This window comes from Tarenaya hassleriana, unplaced genomic scaffold, assembly GCF_000463585.1.
Source record: "Tarenaya hassleriana unplaced genomic scaffold, ASM46358v1 Cleome16, whole genome shotgun sequence".
NCBI classification, from domain to species: domain Eukaryota; kingdom Viridiplantae; phylum Streptophyta; class Magnoliopsida; order Brassicales; family Cleomaceae; genus Tarenaya; species Tarenaya hassleriana.
The window spans coordinates 1,489,599-1,504,719 of record NW_010965019.1 but is presented as its reverse complement, the minus strand read 5'-3'; the positions used below and the strand labels follow the sequence as shown (position 1 = coordinate 1,504,719).

The 15,121-nt window shown below is 40.0% G+C and overlaps 2 protein-coding genes across 3 annotated transcripts; both read right to left on the bottom strand.

Moving 5' to 3' along the window:
• Nucleotides 1-3,091: 3,091 nt before the first annotated feature.
• On the bottom strand, nucleotides 3,092-5,989 carry LOC104809665 (pyrophosphate--fructose 6-phosphate 1-phosphotransferase subunit beta 1-like). The gene is made up of 11 exons (XM_010535708.1): nucleotides 5,921-5,989; nucleotides 5,483-5,578; nucleotides 5,128-5,259; nucleotides 4,829-4,999; nucleotides 4,619-4,734; nucleotides 4,397-4,508; nucleotides 4,151-4,235; nucleotides 4,028-4,072; nucleotides 3,875-3,943; nucleotides 3,691-3,804; nucleotides 3,092-3,458 (listed from the first exon to the last, which is right to left on the bottom strand). Exons 1-10 carry the CDS (start codon nucleotides 5,987-5,989, stop codon nucleotides 3,731-3,733), a joined length of 969 nt encoding a protein of 322 aa, XP_010534010.1. The 3' UTR covers nucleotides 3,092-3,458; nucleotides 3,691-3,730.
• Nucleotides 5,807-7,970, bottom strand: LOC104809444 (FBD-associated F-box protein At5g56370-like). Of its 2 annotated transcripts, none has more exons than XM_010535447.1 (4): nucleotides 7,560-7,970; nucleotides 6,588-7,422; nucleotides 6,380-6,517; nucleotides 5,807-6,279 (listed from the first exon to the last, which is right to left on the bottom strand). In XM_010535447.1, exons 2-4 carry the CDS (start codon nucleotides 7,404-7,406, stop codon nucleotides 6,001-6,003), a joined length of 1,236 nt encoding a protein of 411 aa, XP_010533749.1. In that variant the 5' UTR covers nucleotides 7,407-7,422; nucleotides 7,560-7,970; the 3' UTR covers nucleotides 5,807-6,000. The 2 variants fall into 2 exon arrangements, with proteins under 2 accessions (XP_010533749.1, XP_010533750.1); XM_010535448.2 differs by having other exon boundaries at nucleotides 6,075-6,269.
• Nucleotides 7,971-15,121: the final 7,151 nt, after the last annotated feature.

The window sequence follows — 15,121 nt, the reverse complement described above, 5'->3', positions numbered from 1 at the left end:
TATTTAATATGAATAATCGCTGAAGATTAAGACCACTAATTACGGGTGGTCTGATATGCCAATATAGAAAAATATAGGGTCAAATAATTATGTAGATGCTATGAAGTAATTATCTAATTTTTTATAGGCGGATTTAGAAATTATACAAACCTATTACTATAAATAGTAGTAGTGGTTCCTAGACTAAATGAACAAAATCTGTGTGCACCCATTTATCACATAATAAACTTTTTTACATGATATCCTAGAAAAACTCTACCCACATTCTGCTAATTGTCAACTCACAATAGATTTAGGTATGTTCTAAATTCCAAAATATATCCTTGTGTTATATGTATGATAATTGGTCCAATATAAAATATTCTACAATATATAATATAGTATTTCTGTAAAATACTATCAAGTGGTATTAGAGCCACTTCATGGCATATCACATAGAGAATTTGCACGAATCTAAATACTTGCATGTTAAATAAAATTCATGTACAATTTCAGATTGATAGGAATACAGGTAAATATACATGAATGATATGATTCTGTTATAGCATAATTAAAATGTGTGTTTTCGGTTTAACTTGAAACTCAGAGAATATACGTATATGTTCAACATGACAGTTTCAAGACAGAAACATAACATTTTTTTTGTTTGCATGCAATCTAGAACAAATATGAGCAGTAATATTCTGATAATTTAGAAAATAATAATGCATGTAATTCTATATTTTCGTGTATTAATCAGAATAATGCATGTTGAGTGAAATGCATGTTTCTATATTTAATTTTCTGAATGTATGAAAATTTATTAAGTTTTTGATAAAACTATAAAACTTAGATACAGAAAACGTATACTTGTGTATATATATAAGATATGTAATTATATATACACAGAAAATTTAAACAAATAGAAATATAAAAATTTGGTTCACTCGTACCAATGGATAGAAAAATTCGGATGGATAGAAAAATTTTGATAAATATTATATGAAAATCTCATCAGAATTTAGGAGAATAAAAAATAAGTTCAAACCGATGTTTTAATGTAGCCAACATCAAAAAATAAGATTCTGACAATTGTAATTTCAAGTTTTTTAGAAAATCGAAATCAATCAAAATCTGAGAATCGGGATCGAGGCATGAACAAGACTAAATTATGTATATGAAAATACTTGTCGCCGTCAGTGACCAAGTCCAAATGATCCCTCGACTTGGTTAATTAAGGTGGCAAAACTAGAAATAAAATAGAAAACCGAAATGGGACACGTCTGAACCAAGAGTGTCGGATTTCGGACTAAACCGGAACCAGAACTCGAAGTGCCGCAGACTATAAAGTCGCGAAGAGCGGAAAAGTAAACACAAGTCAAATTGCATGACAACAATGCCTGATATTTAGAATAACGATTGTTGGGCCATTCAAACACGTGATTGTGTTCTTTCAAAGTCCCGAAAACAAAACCAAAAGAAAATGTCTGAGGTTGAACAAAACATAGACAGATCATTATAGGATTAATTTGTCTCTGTATGGTCGTTTCAGAAGATTTGACACGTTGAACTCGCCAGAAAAATGATTAACATCGACTGTTACAGAACAGGGGGCTTAGGTCACCCAAACTGGATGATCTCGACAAATAATAAAATAAAGAGCATTAAAAGAGGAGTTTCGAAAATTTAAAACCTCGATTTGATTTCTGAATCCGTAAGCATACGTTATGATCTCAAGGTCAATGTGTAAATATACGTATTTATATGCAGATTCAAACAGAAAAAATTAGAAATAAAATCAAGTGAAAATACCTAAAAATTTCTGAACTTGTAATTTGGTGTAATATTAATTCCTGAACTTGTAGGTGCGTCTATTTATTCCCGAACTTGTATTTTTGAACATATTAATTCTTAAACTTACATTTTTTAACACAGTAATTCCTAAATTTGCATTTTTGAATACAGTAATTCTAAACTTTACTTTGGTTAATTAGCGGTATGGACGATTTTAGAACTGTTAAACAAGTTTAGGAATTATTGTGTTAAAAAATGCAAGTTCAGGAATAAATATATAGACGCACCTACAAGTTCGAGAATTAATATTACACCAAATTACAAGTTTAGGAATTTTTAGGTATTTTTTCCTAAAATCAAAAGAGGAATATGAAACGGCAGAACCTTCCTATTTTGTTTTTTGAAGAATATTTCGAAAATTTGAGAAATGAAAATGGAAGTTTACAAGTTTAAACCGAAAAATCGGGGAAACCTTTAAAGATATTCTGATTTTGTCTGATTTTGGAAAGCAAAATCGAAAAGATCGGATTTTTTTGGACAAACCAAACTAGTGAATACCATTGTACCGTCGGCTTGGGTAATCGAATCTGGTTCCAAGTGTTTGATAATTTGAAGGCAGACTTGAAGTCATTGTCACCATGCTTTCAGAGTACTATATCTGACCCATAGTTTTTCTGTTTTTGACAAATATCTATTACCATTTCTTGTACATGTATCCGTTAGCATACATTTTCTTTTCTGCATATTGTATATATAATAAACTATTCTGATGTACATTAGAACTAAGAGAAATAAAGTGATCCTTTTTATACATCACGTCTCTTCTTCTTGTCTTCTTTTAGTTATCAATCTGATTTCTTTGTGTGATATCCCTTTTGCCAATTAGATCTGTATAAGACCTCACTACGTGTTCACCAATCTCCTGTGAAGATGTGAATCTGTTCCCAACTTCATCCTTGAGATAACTGACGCGATTGTGTGAGTTTCGGAGCTTGGTAATATTGTAGAAGAAAGCAATATTCTTATCCCCTAGACTGAGCCACTTAATCCTGGACCTCTGCCTGAAAAATCTCTCCTCGGCAATCATCTGTGATCAGAAAGGTAGTTGGTTCCTCCAAAATCACAGCCTGCAATGTATTCAACTCGTTTTCTGCCTCCTTAATCCATGTAGAGAGTTGGCTGAAATTCGCAGCATTGAGCTGCCGTAATGGCTGGTTTAGTAGAGAAGCGATACTGATGGGTGCCCGAAAGTATTCCAGCTTACCAATCGGATTGTATCGCCTTGATCCTATCTGGGAAAAATTTATATAAACAGCCATGAAAAAAGGATCGCGTTCTTTTATTTGCATACATAAAGGTGGTCTCCCGGGATTTATGCTACAACAATCAGCCCTTTTTTCACAGGAAAATCCTAAATAGTGATAGTTATGGAAGAGAGGGAAACAGCAGAAGAAAAAAAAATTAAATAAAAATGCTAGAGAAAATTTTAAAAGGTAGAAAAAAAGAAAGAAAAAGCAGACACAGAGTCAGTGATTGTGTGATCTGTGAGTTCTTAACTCTTCTGTGTTGATCTGCCAAAGTCTCTGGCGTCTTCATTTGTGTCTTTTTGGACATGGGTTTGTGTTCTTCTCTTTGTGTCTTTCACCAAATGGCATTTACACTTCCGATTCTGTTTCGTTCCTCTTCTAAAAAAAAATTGGTTTTCAATTATTGTTTCTCCCAAATCATATGAAGATGTAATTACACAAATGATATCGTGTTCAGGAAATATACCATTTTCATATGGTATTGAATTCAAGTAAACAATAAAGGAGAGCGCATAAAAGAAGGCGAATTAAAAGTGAGGAAGGGGACTATTACAAAGATCAATGAATAACTTTCAAAAGTAAAAGTAAACTGGGGGTGAGAAAAGGGGACCTTCTGGGCAAAAAGGCCGATTTGACAAGGGGGAATTATGTTAGTGAGCCCCGAGTTCCAGGAGTAGAGTGTGGTTGACGGCGTCTGAGCCTGCACCTTTGAACTGTATCGGACCTGCAAATACGTAACTGTTAGAGGACGAGAAGGTGTATAATACGGGGGGATGGTGTGTATATAAACGAACCGGGACTGATGTAACGGTTCTTCAACGCCCATTCCTCCCTTTGCGATGCGAATTTCTTGAACGGTGCACCTTCCAAACAAACATTTTAGAATTTGTTTTATTATCTGTGTAGGATGATTGTTTTGATCATTATACAGTACCCAAAAAACTCACCTTCAAGTTCAACCATTGCCTTCTTGATCACAGGCTTGAACTTACCTGCCACGTTAACAAAACCAACTCTTGAGTATGGGGGGAGAGGGAGAGAGAGAGAGAGAGGGAGGTTTAAGTGGGTACCGTGTCTCCTCTCCACATCCATCAAAGAAGTGAGCGCAGTGCCACCGACAGTCCATTCTGCCACTGGAGCTGCCAAGTTTCCCACCTGTTTCAGAAGTGAGCGCAGTGCCCCCGACAGTCCATTCTGCCACTGGAGCTGCCAAGTTTCCCACCTGTTTCATAACTTTTGGTTCAAGTACCCGTCTTCTTCTTTTATATATTCGAGAAAGAAGTTTGAAGAGAAGAACACGGGACAGGAATACAAACCGATGAAATCAACCCGGTTTTTCCACTGCGAAGGAGAGCTCCTGCGGCATAACCAATGGCATAGCAGTAGGTGGCATCAAAATTTGTTGGCAAACCGCATCTTCCTTCATATCTGTTCGTCATTTTTTTTTAAAAACACACATTTTTGTCGAATCATATGCGACAACGAAAACCAAGTAACCGATTATGTTCGTTCTATTGCATTAGGAGCGAGGAAAGTACCCGAAGAAGTGGGATTGTCCCATGAATCTCCCTTTGTATGTACCCTCTTGCCTTCTTTTCTCTAATTCAGTCTCAGCCATTTGAATGAGCATCTTCTCCGTCTCTATCTTAGCCACCTATCGACAAAGGTAACGTGAGGGAACGATGTCATCTAGTATAATACCTTGATGGAAAATGATTACAAACGGTCAAGACCATAATTAATTTTACCTGGACATTGCCGTGTGGATCTCTCTCGAGCATCAACTGTTCCTGAATTGCCTCGGGTAAAAACTCAAACAGCTTCAGGGATTGCTCAGTCAGTTTCTTCTTCCACAGCCCGCTTTCATCAACAACCTCATGAGCTAGAATCTCATTTAGTTCTGCAATAAGCTCCTGTACCTGAGAGGTTGGAAACAACAGAAACTGTCAGCTAAGGGGACACTTAGACAAGGATATATGATGATTCGAGGAAAAGACAGTTCTGGTCCGGAAGTTGTAAACTTTGCTTTCTGCCATGGAAATTGTACCTCAGGGATGAAATCAATCAATCCTTCCGGAATTAGTATAACACCATAATTGTAACCGAGTTCAGCCCGTTTGCAGATAACATCTACAATGTAATCAGTAACATTTTTCAATGTCTGCTTGTGGGCATAAACCTGCAAAAAGACGTTTCTCATCAATGTCCAGAACATAGAGACTTTCAGCAACAGGGACCATGTAAGATAATCTGATTCAAACACTCTTAATCATCTGTTCAAATAGACGAAGAAAATCTGAGTTGCACATTCCAAAACAGCGAGCAAGGAATTGAACAAATCATCTTTTGCAAGGCTGAAATTTTAATTACATGTTCCACAAATGATATTCTGAAGAGCATACCTCTTCTCCAATTATCGTGATGTTTGGGTGAGTTTGCAAAGCGCACTCAAGTGTAATATGGGATGCAAAAGCATAGGATGAGCGAAATTGAGGGCACTATTAGCGGGGAAAAAAGAGGAAAAAAAACTGCTATCATCATTCCAATGGAACAAACAATTAGAGTTTTTATGAGAAATATCCAATCACATAACCAATTTACCCTAGAAAAGTATCACGGCCAATCTGTGGAGTGTTTGGTTGGAAAGAAAATGCGGGAAAATATGAAAATTCTAAAACCTAGATAGCAATCTGATTGAGATGCGATGTGATATGAACAATACCCAAAACAAAGAACAGCTACATCATGTCGTTTGAGGGAAGGTTCAATCGAAGAAGATCAACATGATATAAGAAGAAGAAGAAGAAACAAAGAGATTTGAGTGGAACGTTTCGGTTTGCCAGCCACAAAATCTGTAAACGCTCTGCTTTACACCAAAACTCTGTTTTCCGACCAAACCCAACGCACATGACGTTACATTTTACCTGATCACCTTCAGCTCACACAATGGTGAACCCCGAGGCAACCTTTGCAAGCCCTCGATCATCTTCTTCTGCAACCATTCGCCGTATGCAGAGGTATCGAAAGTCGCTGTCTTTAAACGTCCAGCGTGTTCCAAGATATAACTCGCCACTGCTATCTCGGCTCCTATCCCTCTGTATTTCTTCCACACGATGGTTTCGAGACCGAACAACAAGGATTCAGGAACCTTACCCGGTTCCGAGAATAATTCCTTCTCGGGCGAGTAACCTGCAGCACACTGAGTTTTGTAGCATGTAAACACGATAAAAATACCATTAAACCACAGTTTAAATCATTTTAATACGAGAAATATACAAAAATATACCGGTAAAAAGTACCTGAACTATCTCGAGAGACTGCAGTCCAGGGGAATGCTCAAGAAAAGACATGAGTATCTCCGAGCTGTAAGCCATATCCAGTTGCAGCTTCAGATGCACAAGTTGATTCAAGAATCGACCAGTAGGATACAAAACTACCTGCATAAGATTATATATGTTAAGGTACTGGGTCTTGATGAAAGATTGCAGTAGAGAATGAGATATTTACTAAATCTGGATCTGAAATTAACTCCCAGGAAAGCCGCTTCACTGAGGAAAGAGCAGCAAGAAAATTCTCAAGATAAATTCGAAGGACCCCAACATGCGCCTCCACGACCTCGGGAACATAGAGAACCCAACACTCAATACGATTGAAAGTCACAATACGCAATTTCTTCAAAGACGGCACTCGAATAGTGATAGTGGTTAAAAAGATATCGGGAGTATCCACATCCAGATCTTCAAGAACCGGGCTACAAGATACGAGGTTAGAAAAGGATTCTTCGTCTGTGAAAAGAATGTACGAAAGGTGTAAAGTCTTCAGGGACGGTAAGTGAATCGTACAAGGAACATCCAGACAAATCCCATTTACGAGTTTCAAGACCACGAGGGTTTTGCACGTGAAGATATGTCCTGGTAAGTCAATTGTCGATTCAAAATCATGCCGATAAATTCTCATCTCATGAACAGATCGGTGGATAGCTGCCAGGACCCATCTTTGGATATCCTCGGCGCCACTTGACGGACCGACGCTGAGATCGAAGCTTTCAAGAACCGGAGCCTTGTTTAATCGCAAGGCCCCGTCTACAAATCGGGAAAACCTCTCGTGATCAGGGTTTTCCGAGTTATGTGATCGCAAATGCCCATCGACAAGAAGCTTCAATAAACTCTCTCTATCGTCAAACACGAGTTTTGAAACCCGCTCCCACAGAGGCCACCGTTTTAACAAGGCAAAGCTCATGGCCACTGCGTCGTTTGTATTCAGCAGTGACATTATCAAGATAATCTCATCATCCTGCAACCGATTGATACTGCCTTTATCATCCATTCCTCCAATACTCAACCTACCGAAATCAATCATATAAAACACAAATAGAGAGATTCAAACGTTAACACGACGAGTTTACAGAAATAAGGTGTGGAGAGAGACAGAATTTATGATCTCTCCGGTAAAAAATTGCCGGAAATTATGGTCTCTCACCTCACAGAGACGAAGCTGTTAATGTCGTACCGAGAAACTCAGTCACTCCGATACTCCGATCAACGCAAGAAGAAAGAAGACCGAGAGTTTTAACGAGTTCGGCCCCCAGCATGAATGCTCAGGCCTACATCTCGGCCGGACGGAACCGGCTAATCCACTAGATCCACGGCAAGGATCGCCGGAAAGTACAACCCTCGGTGGTACTCCCCAAGGCGGAGCCTCACCGAGCAACCGAGAACATAAAACGAAGAAAGGACGAGCCAAGAGAACAAACCTGAGAAAACCTTACCGGAAAACCACCGATCTTGCTCCAAGAAGCCTCCGCAAACACCGCCGAGCCTTCTTCCACCTCGTCGCCTCTCTTTCGCCTCTCTTTCGCTTTTTCTTTCCCGCGTTGAATGAGCCACACGTCCGCCGTTAGACTCTTGTCAATACGCGTAGTTTCATCAAGTCGAAGACTCTCCCTCAACGGGAGACTTTTCCTTTTCCGCCAAATCAGGACAAATGGGCCGAAGAGCTAAAACCAGGCCCAATAGAAGCTTTGGAGAGTGTGTGACGTTTTTTTTGGTAATGGTGATTGTATTCGAACTCAAAAAATAATGTTTACGACCAGCCTTTAGTTCTACACAGAAGGAAAATAAAACCCATATGAAAATGGTACAAAAAATTGTTGTTCAGAACAGACATAATTCAACCTATCATGATCTTGTATGCTCCGTTAACGAATAATAGTGCTGTAGGATGGATGTACCGACATTGGTTGTCGATCCCTTGGAGGCTAGCAGGATGTACCGACATTGCTCCAGAGCTCATAAACTGCAGTTTGAGCGATCAGCTTGCTGATTGTCTTCCTGCTCCTTGCGAAGTCGTTGCTCAGATTGTCTATCCATGATAGGCAACTTTGTAGGTCCTCCAGTTGGTTAGGCCAACAGCAAGAGCCATAGAAACTCCATAGTTGTTTGACGTAGGAGCATTTGAAGAAGAGGTGTTGATGTGTTTCCTCTTCCCCTCCACAAAGGCTGCAAGAGGTATCTGATATGACACCCCAACGGTTGAGGTGGTCTTTCATCGGGAGTCGGTTGTGCATCGCTTGCCATTGAACAAAGGCATGGCGAGGAATGGAGTGTCGAAACCAGACTAGTAAATACCATTTGGATCACTGGCTTGGGTGATCGAATCTGGTTCCAAGTGTTTGATAATTTGAAGGCAGGCTTGAAGTCATTGTCACCATGCTTCCAGAGTACTATATCCGACCCTTAGTCAGCAGAAGGTGGTTGTGTTCCGACCAGTAATGTGTGCCTGGATTCGGTCCGACCTTGCTCCTGGTAGATTCCATGCATCACCTCTTGTTGCTTCCCAGACAGTCGAAGAAGACTAGGTCCATTTCCTCCAATATAAGCAAGTGAAGACCCTAGTTCATGTTGAGGATGGACATAGTTTAAGTGAACCTACATATCATAAAGCTACTGAATAGATCACGATGTTAGACACACATGAAGGTGCATGGCATCATGGAGGACATATTTGACAAGTGTACAAATTTGCATGGCAATATGGAGAACATACACAAAAGCTAAACTGGAACGTGCATGTCAACATGGAAAGAAGAACATCAAAGTTGACAAAATAATGATCTTTATCAAGGATCAATCCAAATTTATGAAGAATATATTATGGCATTTTCTCTACTGAAGAATGAAGCAAATCCATCAATATAATATTAAAACATCCTTATTTCTTTTTCTGTTTTTGAGTTTGACAAATATCTATTACCATTTCTTATACATATATCCGTTAGTATACTTCCTCTTTTCTGCATTTTACATATTGTATATATAATAAACTATTCTGATATACATTAGAATTAAGTGAAATAAAATTATATTTTTTATACATTATATATGATCACCTCTCTTCTTCTTGTCTTCTTCGAGTTTCCAATCTGATTTCTTTGTGTTCTTGATATAAAACACAAGAATATTTTTAGAAATTTTCATGGTATCAGAGTATTAAGGTCTTTGGACCCCTCTGATTTTTTTTCTTCACGTTTCCGCAACCAAAACCAAAAAGACTCCAATGGATTTCTTCTACCAAAGAGGGATTTAGAAATCCTTCAATCTTTTACTTGTGTAAGAGCCGTTAATTTCATCCTCAATATTACATATGAAATGATATTGAAAGAGATGAAAAGTGAGAGAAAAATTCATTGGCAACAATTGGAGAATTTCTATCCCGTCTCTTGTAGTACAAACCGAGCCCAAATCAATACCACTCTTGCATATCTCTCAATGTTCAATGGATCATTCAACGAAGCATTCAAATCCTCCAAGAGGAGCAATTATCTTGCATTACAGAAGCAAGGGCACGAGTGAGCAAGTTGGAGTTCGAATGGATGCTGCAAGGGAGAGAACCACGTAAGTATACCGAAACCGAGTATTATAACAATACATACTATGGTTTTTGTGCTAAAATTTTGCAGAGACTAGAAAAAGAAGCCTCAAACATTCAACAATTATGATGGAGAAAGGTAATGCATTCCGAAGAGGATCAAACATTCGCCAATGAAATAATCCTCACAACATATAAAAACGGTGACATAATTGGTATAAATACCAATGTAGACTCAAGAATGGATGCCATTGTGGTACAACCTACTTGATTGTAATTAGATTTTGGTCAAAGATGAAATGAACGAAGCTAATGGACAGCATGAGAAAGGTGCCATGATGGAGGACTTCCGTGAGGACAAGAGTTCCTATAACCAAGCGACGATCATAAACACAATGCTCATAGCCTCACCAATTCGGTCATCTTTAAACTTCTTTTCATTTGATTTTCGATCTGATTTCTCGTTGTCTTTGAGTTTGATTAAAACGGAGGTATTCCAAAATCATTTCACAACCGTATCTAATATTCTACATTTCGTCCAAGATGTGCTGGGAGCATCTCGACGAGGGAGAATTTTCGGTCAAAAACTCGACATGGATCTTTAACCTATAAGTTACGGAAACTCTAGGCTCGGTATCTATGACGCCCTAACCCCTGTCCCGCCCACGAATTGCGACATATGGACGATCAAACCATATCTCAAAAATAGCGGGAATTTTAAAACATTTTATATTAAACATACGCAGCAGAAATATGTATATACATAGTAAACTCATATCTATAGTAGACGTATACAAACCAAACATAAGGACGGTGGATATGATATAATACATAGTCAGTATACACCGCCAACAACAAAAGCAAACAGTACATGTCTAGGAAGAAAATATACATGATCCCAGGGAAAAGTGTCACACATCACCAGTGCTCTCGTCCTGCTGCTGCCAAAGTTACTCCAAGCCTGAAACGTTGTGTAACAACGTCCATAAGCTATATGCTAAGTGAGTACTTTGGGTTAAATCCGAAGATCATACTCAAATTGCAAATGACTAAACAAAAGCAATATTGTACGCATACTATATATACACAACATATCATATAATGAATTCTAGTTTCATCAACAGTAACTCTTGTAGCAATCATAATCAGTCCAGATGACAAGTCATCAGACGTCAACTGTCAAATCGTCTCTATGTGCATCACATCACACACATAGGATAGCATAAGGATCTGGTATCACCAGTCCAGGACATATACAAGTCATAGCTCGACGCATCGGGTCTATCAATAACACCGGTACCGTCAAATCATATATACGGATGCATCACACGCATAGGTAAGAGCTCTCCATGTGCAACACACAATCCCCTCTCTCTCCTCGGCCGAAACCAGAATAGTAAAAACACAACAACTCAGGCCCCAACACTTCATAAAAACATATCACACAACCATCCCCTCTGATATCGAGGTCACCTCTCGATACCAGAGTACCGGATGCCTCCTCCAGGTCACCACCGACTATGTCGAGTGAAGTCAGTCATCAACTGACAATCTCTCGCCGGCCATCCGCCACGGAAAAGCTCATCAGACCCAAACCCAGATCTTTCAGAGTATTTCTACATAACCTCATCGGGAGAATTTCTCAATCCCGAGTCACAGGTAAATGTGTGCCAGTCTCTACCGGGAATCACTCCCGAACCAATAGCAAGTGGAATGTCGGCACGGTCACAGAGTAACCGTAAGATTTCCTTAACCCGTGATAGCCGAATCATTCAAGACTACCACATGCATCATCGATTCCAAGCTCTGCCCATAGGCGATCAATCACAATCACGCCTCCTCAATATGAAACTCGACCCGGATCGAGGATCATAAAGAGGAGTCTCAAACAACGCAATCATCGATATATCATCTCAAAACCCGGCTACAATCACATGCTCGACAATACTCCGGCCTTCCGAAATATTATCTCACGTCATGCCAACTACCCCAAACCCCAATCACAAGCACTCATACATGAACCTCATTTAAATCATGCATATACACGTCTTTACTTATAGTTCTGGTATCCATGTTTATTACGTTCATTTTAGTCTTTTATTCGCCGATCCGATCAAATTGGTTTCCGGCCATTTCCAGATTACCAATTCGAGTCGTTCCGAGGGTTTTACTTACCGTGAAAGGGTTCGTTCAAGTTCAGTAAGGTTCGGGTAGGAAACAGGTCAAGGTCGATCGGGTATGGGGGTCGGTTGCATCGGATCTCGTTCGATCCGACGATGCGAACCAAAAAGGGGTGAGAGAGACCTGGACCAGATGGTCTGCATGACCTGGACCGGACGACCTGCGTGGTCTGGTCCCGACGGTCTGGAAGAGCTGGACCGAACGGTTTGAGGGTTTCGAAACAGACGGTCCAGACACCCAGACCGGACGGTCTGGACTCATCTTCTTCCTCACGATCTTGCAACCCTAGAACGGATGGTCCTGGCCTGGACCGTTCGGTCTCGGCGAACCAGGAACTTCGGGTTCCGATTTTTCGCGCCAAACTCAACCATTTATAGTTCAAAACAATCTAGGGAATTTCAGGAACTCAAATCTAAGCTCAAACATACACAAATCGCACTCAAAACATACAAATCTCCATTTTCAATTTGATTATCATTTTCGAATTTAATCTGAAACACTCACCTAAGTTGATTTCGAGTTGTGGGTTTTGTTGGGGAGGTTTTCTAGAGTTGATTTCTGTATTTATTGATCGATTTCAACTGAAATCGAAGCTCCAATCGAAGCTCAAAGTTTCGGATTTTTGAGAGAGTTTTTGAGAGAGAGGGAGAGTGAGTAGAGAGTGAAAGGACGGAAGAATGACGAGACTAGGCAAAATTCTTCGTCCCAGAGGAAGCAGGAGATGTCCCCGGCAAGTAGGAGGTGGCAGCTGCCGGAGAAAGGCCGAAATTGCGGTCGTGACTCAGCAGGGGAAAAGGCGGCGCGAACATTCTGATTTCGCCTCGTCAGACCGGACGGTTTGCATTACTCAGACCGGACGGTCTGCTACCCAGACCGGATGGTCTGACCTATTTTCGTCCGTTTTTCCTCGCTCGGTTCGGTCCAATCCTTCGGGTGAATTTGGGTTAGGTTCGGTTCAATATGAGAATAAGTGTATTATGATGGATTCATTGGATGAATGCAATGTTTGTTCATTATTTGTTTTGCATATTTGATAAATAATGAAATCAATTTATCGTTATGAATGATCCTAAATTCCTTCATCGCTTGTCATGGTGGGAGCAATCATGAATTAAGACTAATATGAGACGTGATGGATGATCATAGTGATGATCATGTGTATTGGATACGGATCACGATCATGGGTACTTGTTTGGAACAAATGACTGGATGACTCACCTGAGATTATCGATTGGATGTTATACATGACTTGAATCTCACATGATGGTTCACTTTGGATCCTCAGACTCAAGATATATACGGTATCCAACATGAGGAGTAATGTATTTTGACTGTGTCATATGTCGTCTTTAACCGGATGATTATAAAGACGTGTCTCAGATACATTACGAATTATGTAGTGGGTAGTAGATAGTCAAGATGGAACTTTGTCTCTCTCGAAAGAGAGAGATATTACTGGACCCATCGTAGGAGTGAGACTGTGGAAATGTATGACCGTACTATAGATGAATGTCATCTATCTCTTACAGTCTACTCAGGATATGACAAAGCAATCAAACTACGTTTCGATTTATGATATCGTGAGACAAACATGATCATAGTTTGAGCTATATATCTAACTTTTGGTTAGATCACATCTAACTCTATCTGATACGGGTAATCATAATGTCTTGTTAGAAACCACTTATGATTTGTAAAGTGAGATTGGATCTGGGGTTTACTGTCATATTCGTAGGAGCCTAAAGGGTAACACACATATGGGATGGACGTGTATGAACGGGAAAGGATCGCACGGAAAAAAAATCGGAATTTTCCCGAATTTTGGGTCTGGTCCGGACCTGACCAAGAGTTGGTTTGGCGGACCAGACTGACTTGGAGGCACGGACAAACTTGGTCAAAAAACTGACTTGGTCCGGAGCTGACCAAGAGTTGGTCCAGCGGACCGGGACTAGTCAATCGGCCTTGTGTGTGGCGTTCAGACCTTGTTGGTCCGGCGGACCAGATCAGTCAGACGGACCTGTTCGTATTTCCTCCAACCTGGCTAGTCCGGCAAACCAGGATCTTGGTCTGTCGGATCGAGAACTGTCAGCAAGAAATTATTCTTGGTCTGGCGGGCCAAATGTTAGTCAGCCCTGGACCAAGAGCCTGACATTACAGTTTTGCGGTGTTTTGTACGCTTGGTCCGGCGGATCAAGAGTTGGTCAGCTCCGGACCAAGCGACAATCTGATCCTTAGTGCGATTTTCCAACATTTCTTGGTGAGAACAAGTAGAGAACGAATTTATCTCTCCATTATTAAAACTTTCAGACCTTTGGAAGTGTCTAGAGGTTGAAGAAACTTTCTCAAACTCAAGAAGGTGTTCTTGAGGTCATACACAAAGAGATTTGATCTCTTCAAACTCTAGCAAACAAGTTTCCAAGTGTTGGAAACCATAACTAGAGTGTGGACTGCTCAAGAGGGTATTTCTTCAACACCTTGACTGTGATCATCTAATTACCTTCAGATTGTGAATCTAAGGATTCAAAGGTTAGTTTTATGATCTTGAAGTTCTTCATCATCGAAACCGGTTGGTCCGTAGACGGCTCAAAATAATTTTGAACGTCATTTACACTACGCAAGCTCGCAGCCCAGATCCGAGCCCGGTTGTGAACCAGTGTGCGAAGATCCCGTGCGACTCAATACCTTGACCTCCATTGTGTTCTTTGAATTGTTTTCCAAGGTTTTACAGGGTTTAGGAATCAATATAGAGAAGAATTGTATTTGTGAGGGGGAACTATAGAAGATGATGCAACAAAGAAGCGGATGCAATACACATGGACGAAATTTGCAACCTAGAAGACATTCGCATGTCAAGATTTGCTTTTCGATATTTCTCCAAGCTAATCTTGCGGGAGAATGTTGAAGACGAACATGGTTTAAATGCGCTTACAGATCATAAAGCTACCGAATAGATCATGATGTTAGACGCACATGAAGGTGCATGGCATCATGGA

What these genes read in the sequence shown, in the direction of transcription:
- LOC104809665 (XM_010535708.1), bottom strand. Translation starts at nt 5,989, where the DNA reads ATGTGCGTTGGGTTTGGTCGGAAAACAGAGTTTTGGTGTAAAGCAGAG. An exon ending in TCACGATAATTGGAGAAGAG is followed by an intron (nt 5,260 to 5,482) that starts GTATGCTCTTCA and finishes GTCTTTTTGCAG; the next exon opens with GTTTATGCCCACAAGCAGAC. An exon ending in ATCCACACGGCAATGTCCAG is followed by an intron (nt 4,735 to 4,828) that starts GTAAAATTAATT and finishes CTTTGTCGATAG; the next exon opens with GTGGCTAAGATAGAGACGGA.
- LOC104809444 (XM_010535447.1), bottom strand. Translation starts at nt 7,406, where the DNA reads ATGGATGATAAAGGCAGTATCAATCGGTTGCAGGATGATGAGATTATC. An exon ending in TAATTTCAGATCCAGATTTA is followed by an intron (nt 6,518 to 6,587) that starts GTAAATATCTCA and finishes AATCTTATGCAG; the next exon opens with GTAGTTTTGTATCCTACTGG. An exon ending in AGTCTCTCGAGATAGTTCAG is followed by an intron (nt 6,280 to 6,379) that starts GTACTTTTTACC and finishes TACAAAACTCAG; the next exon opens with TGTGCTGCAGGTTACTCGCC.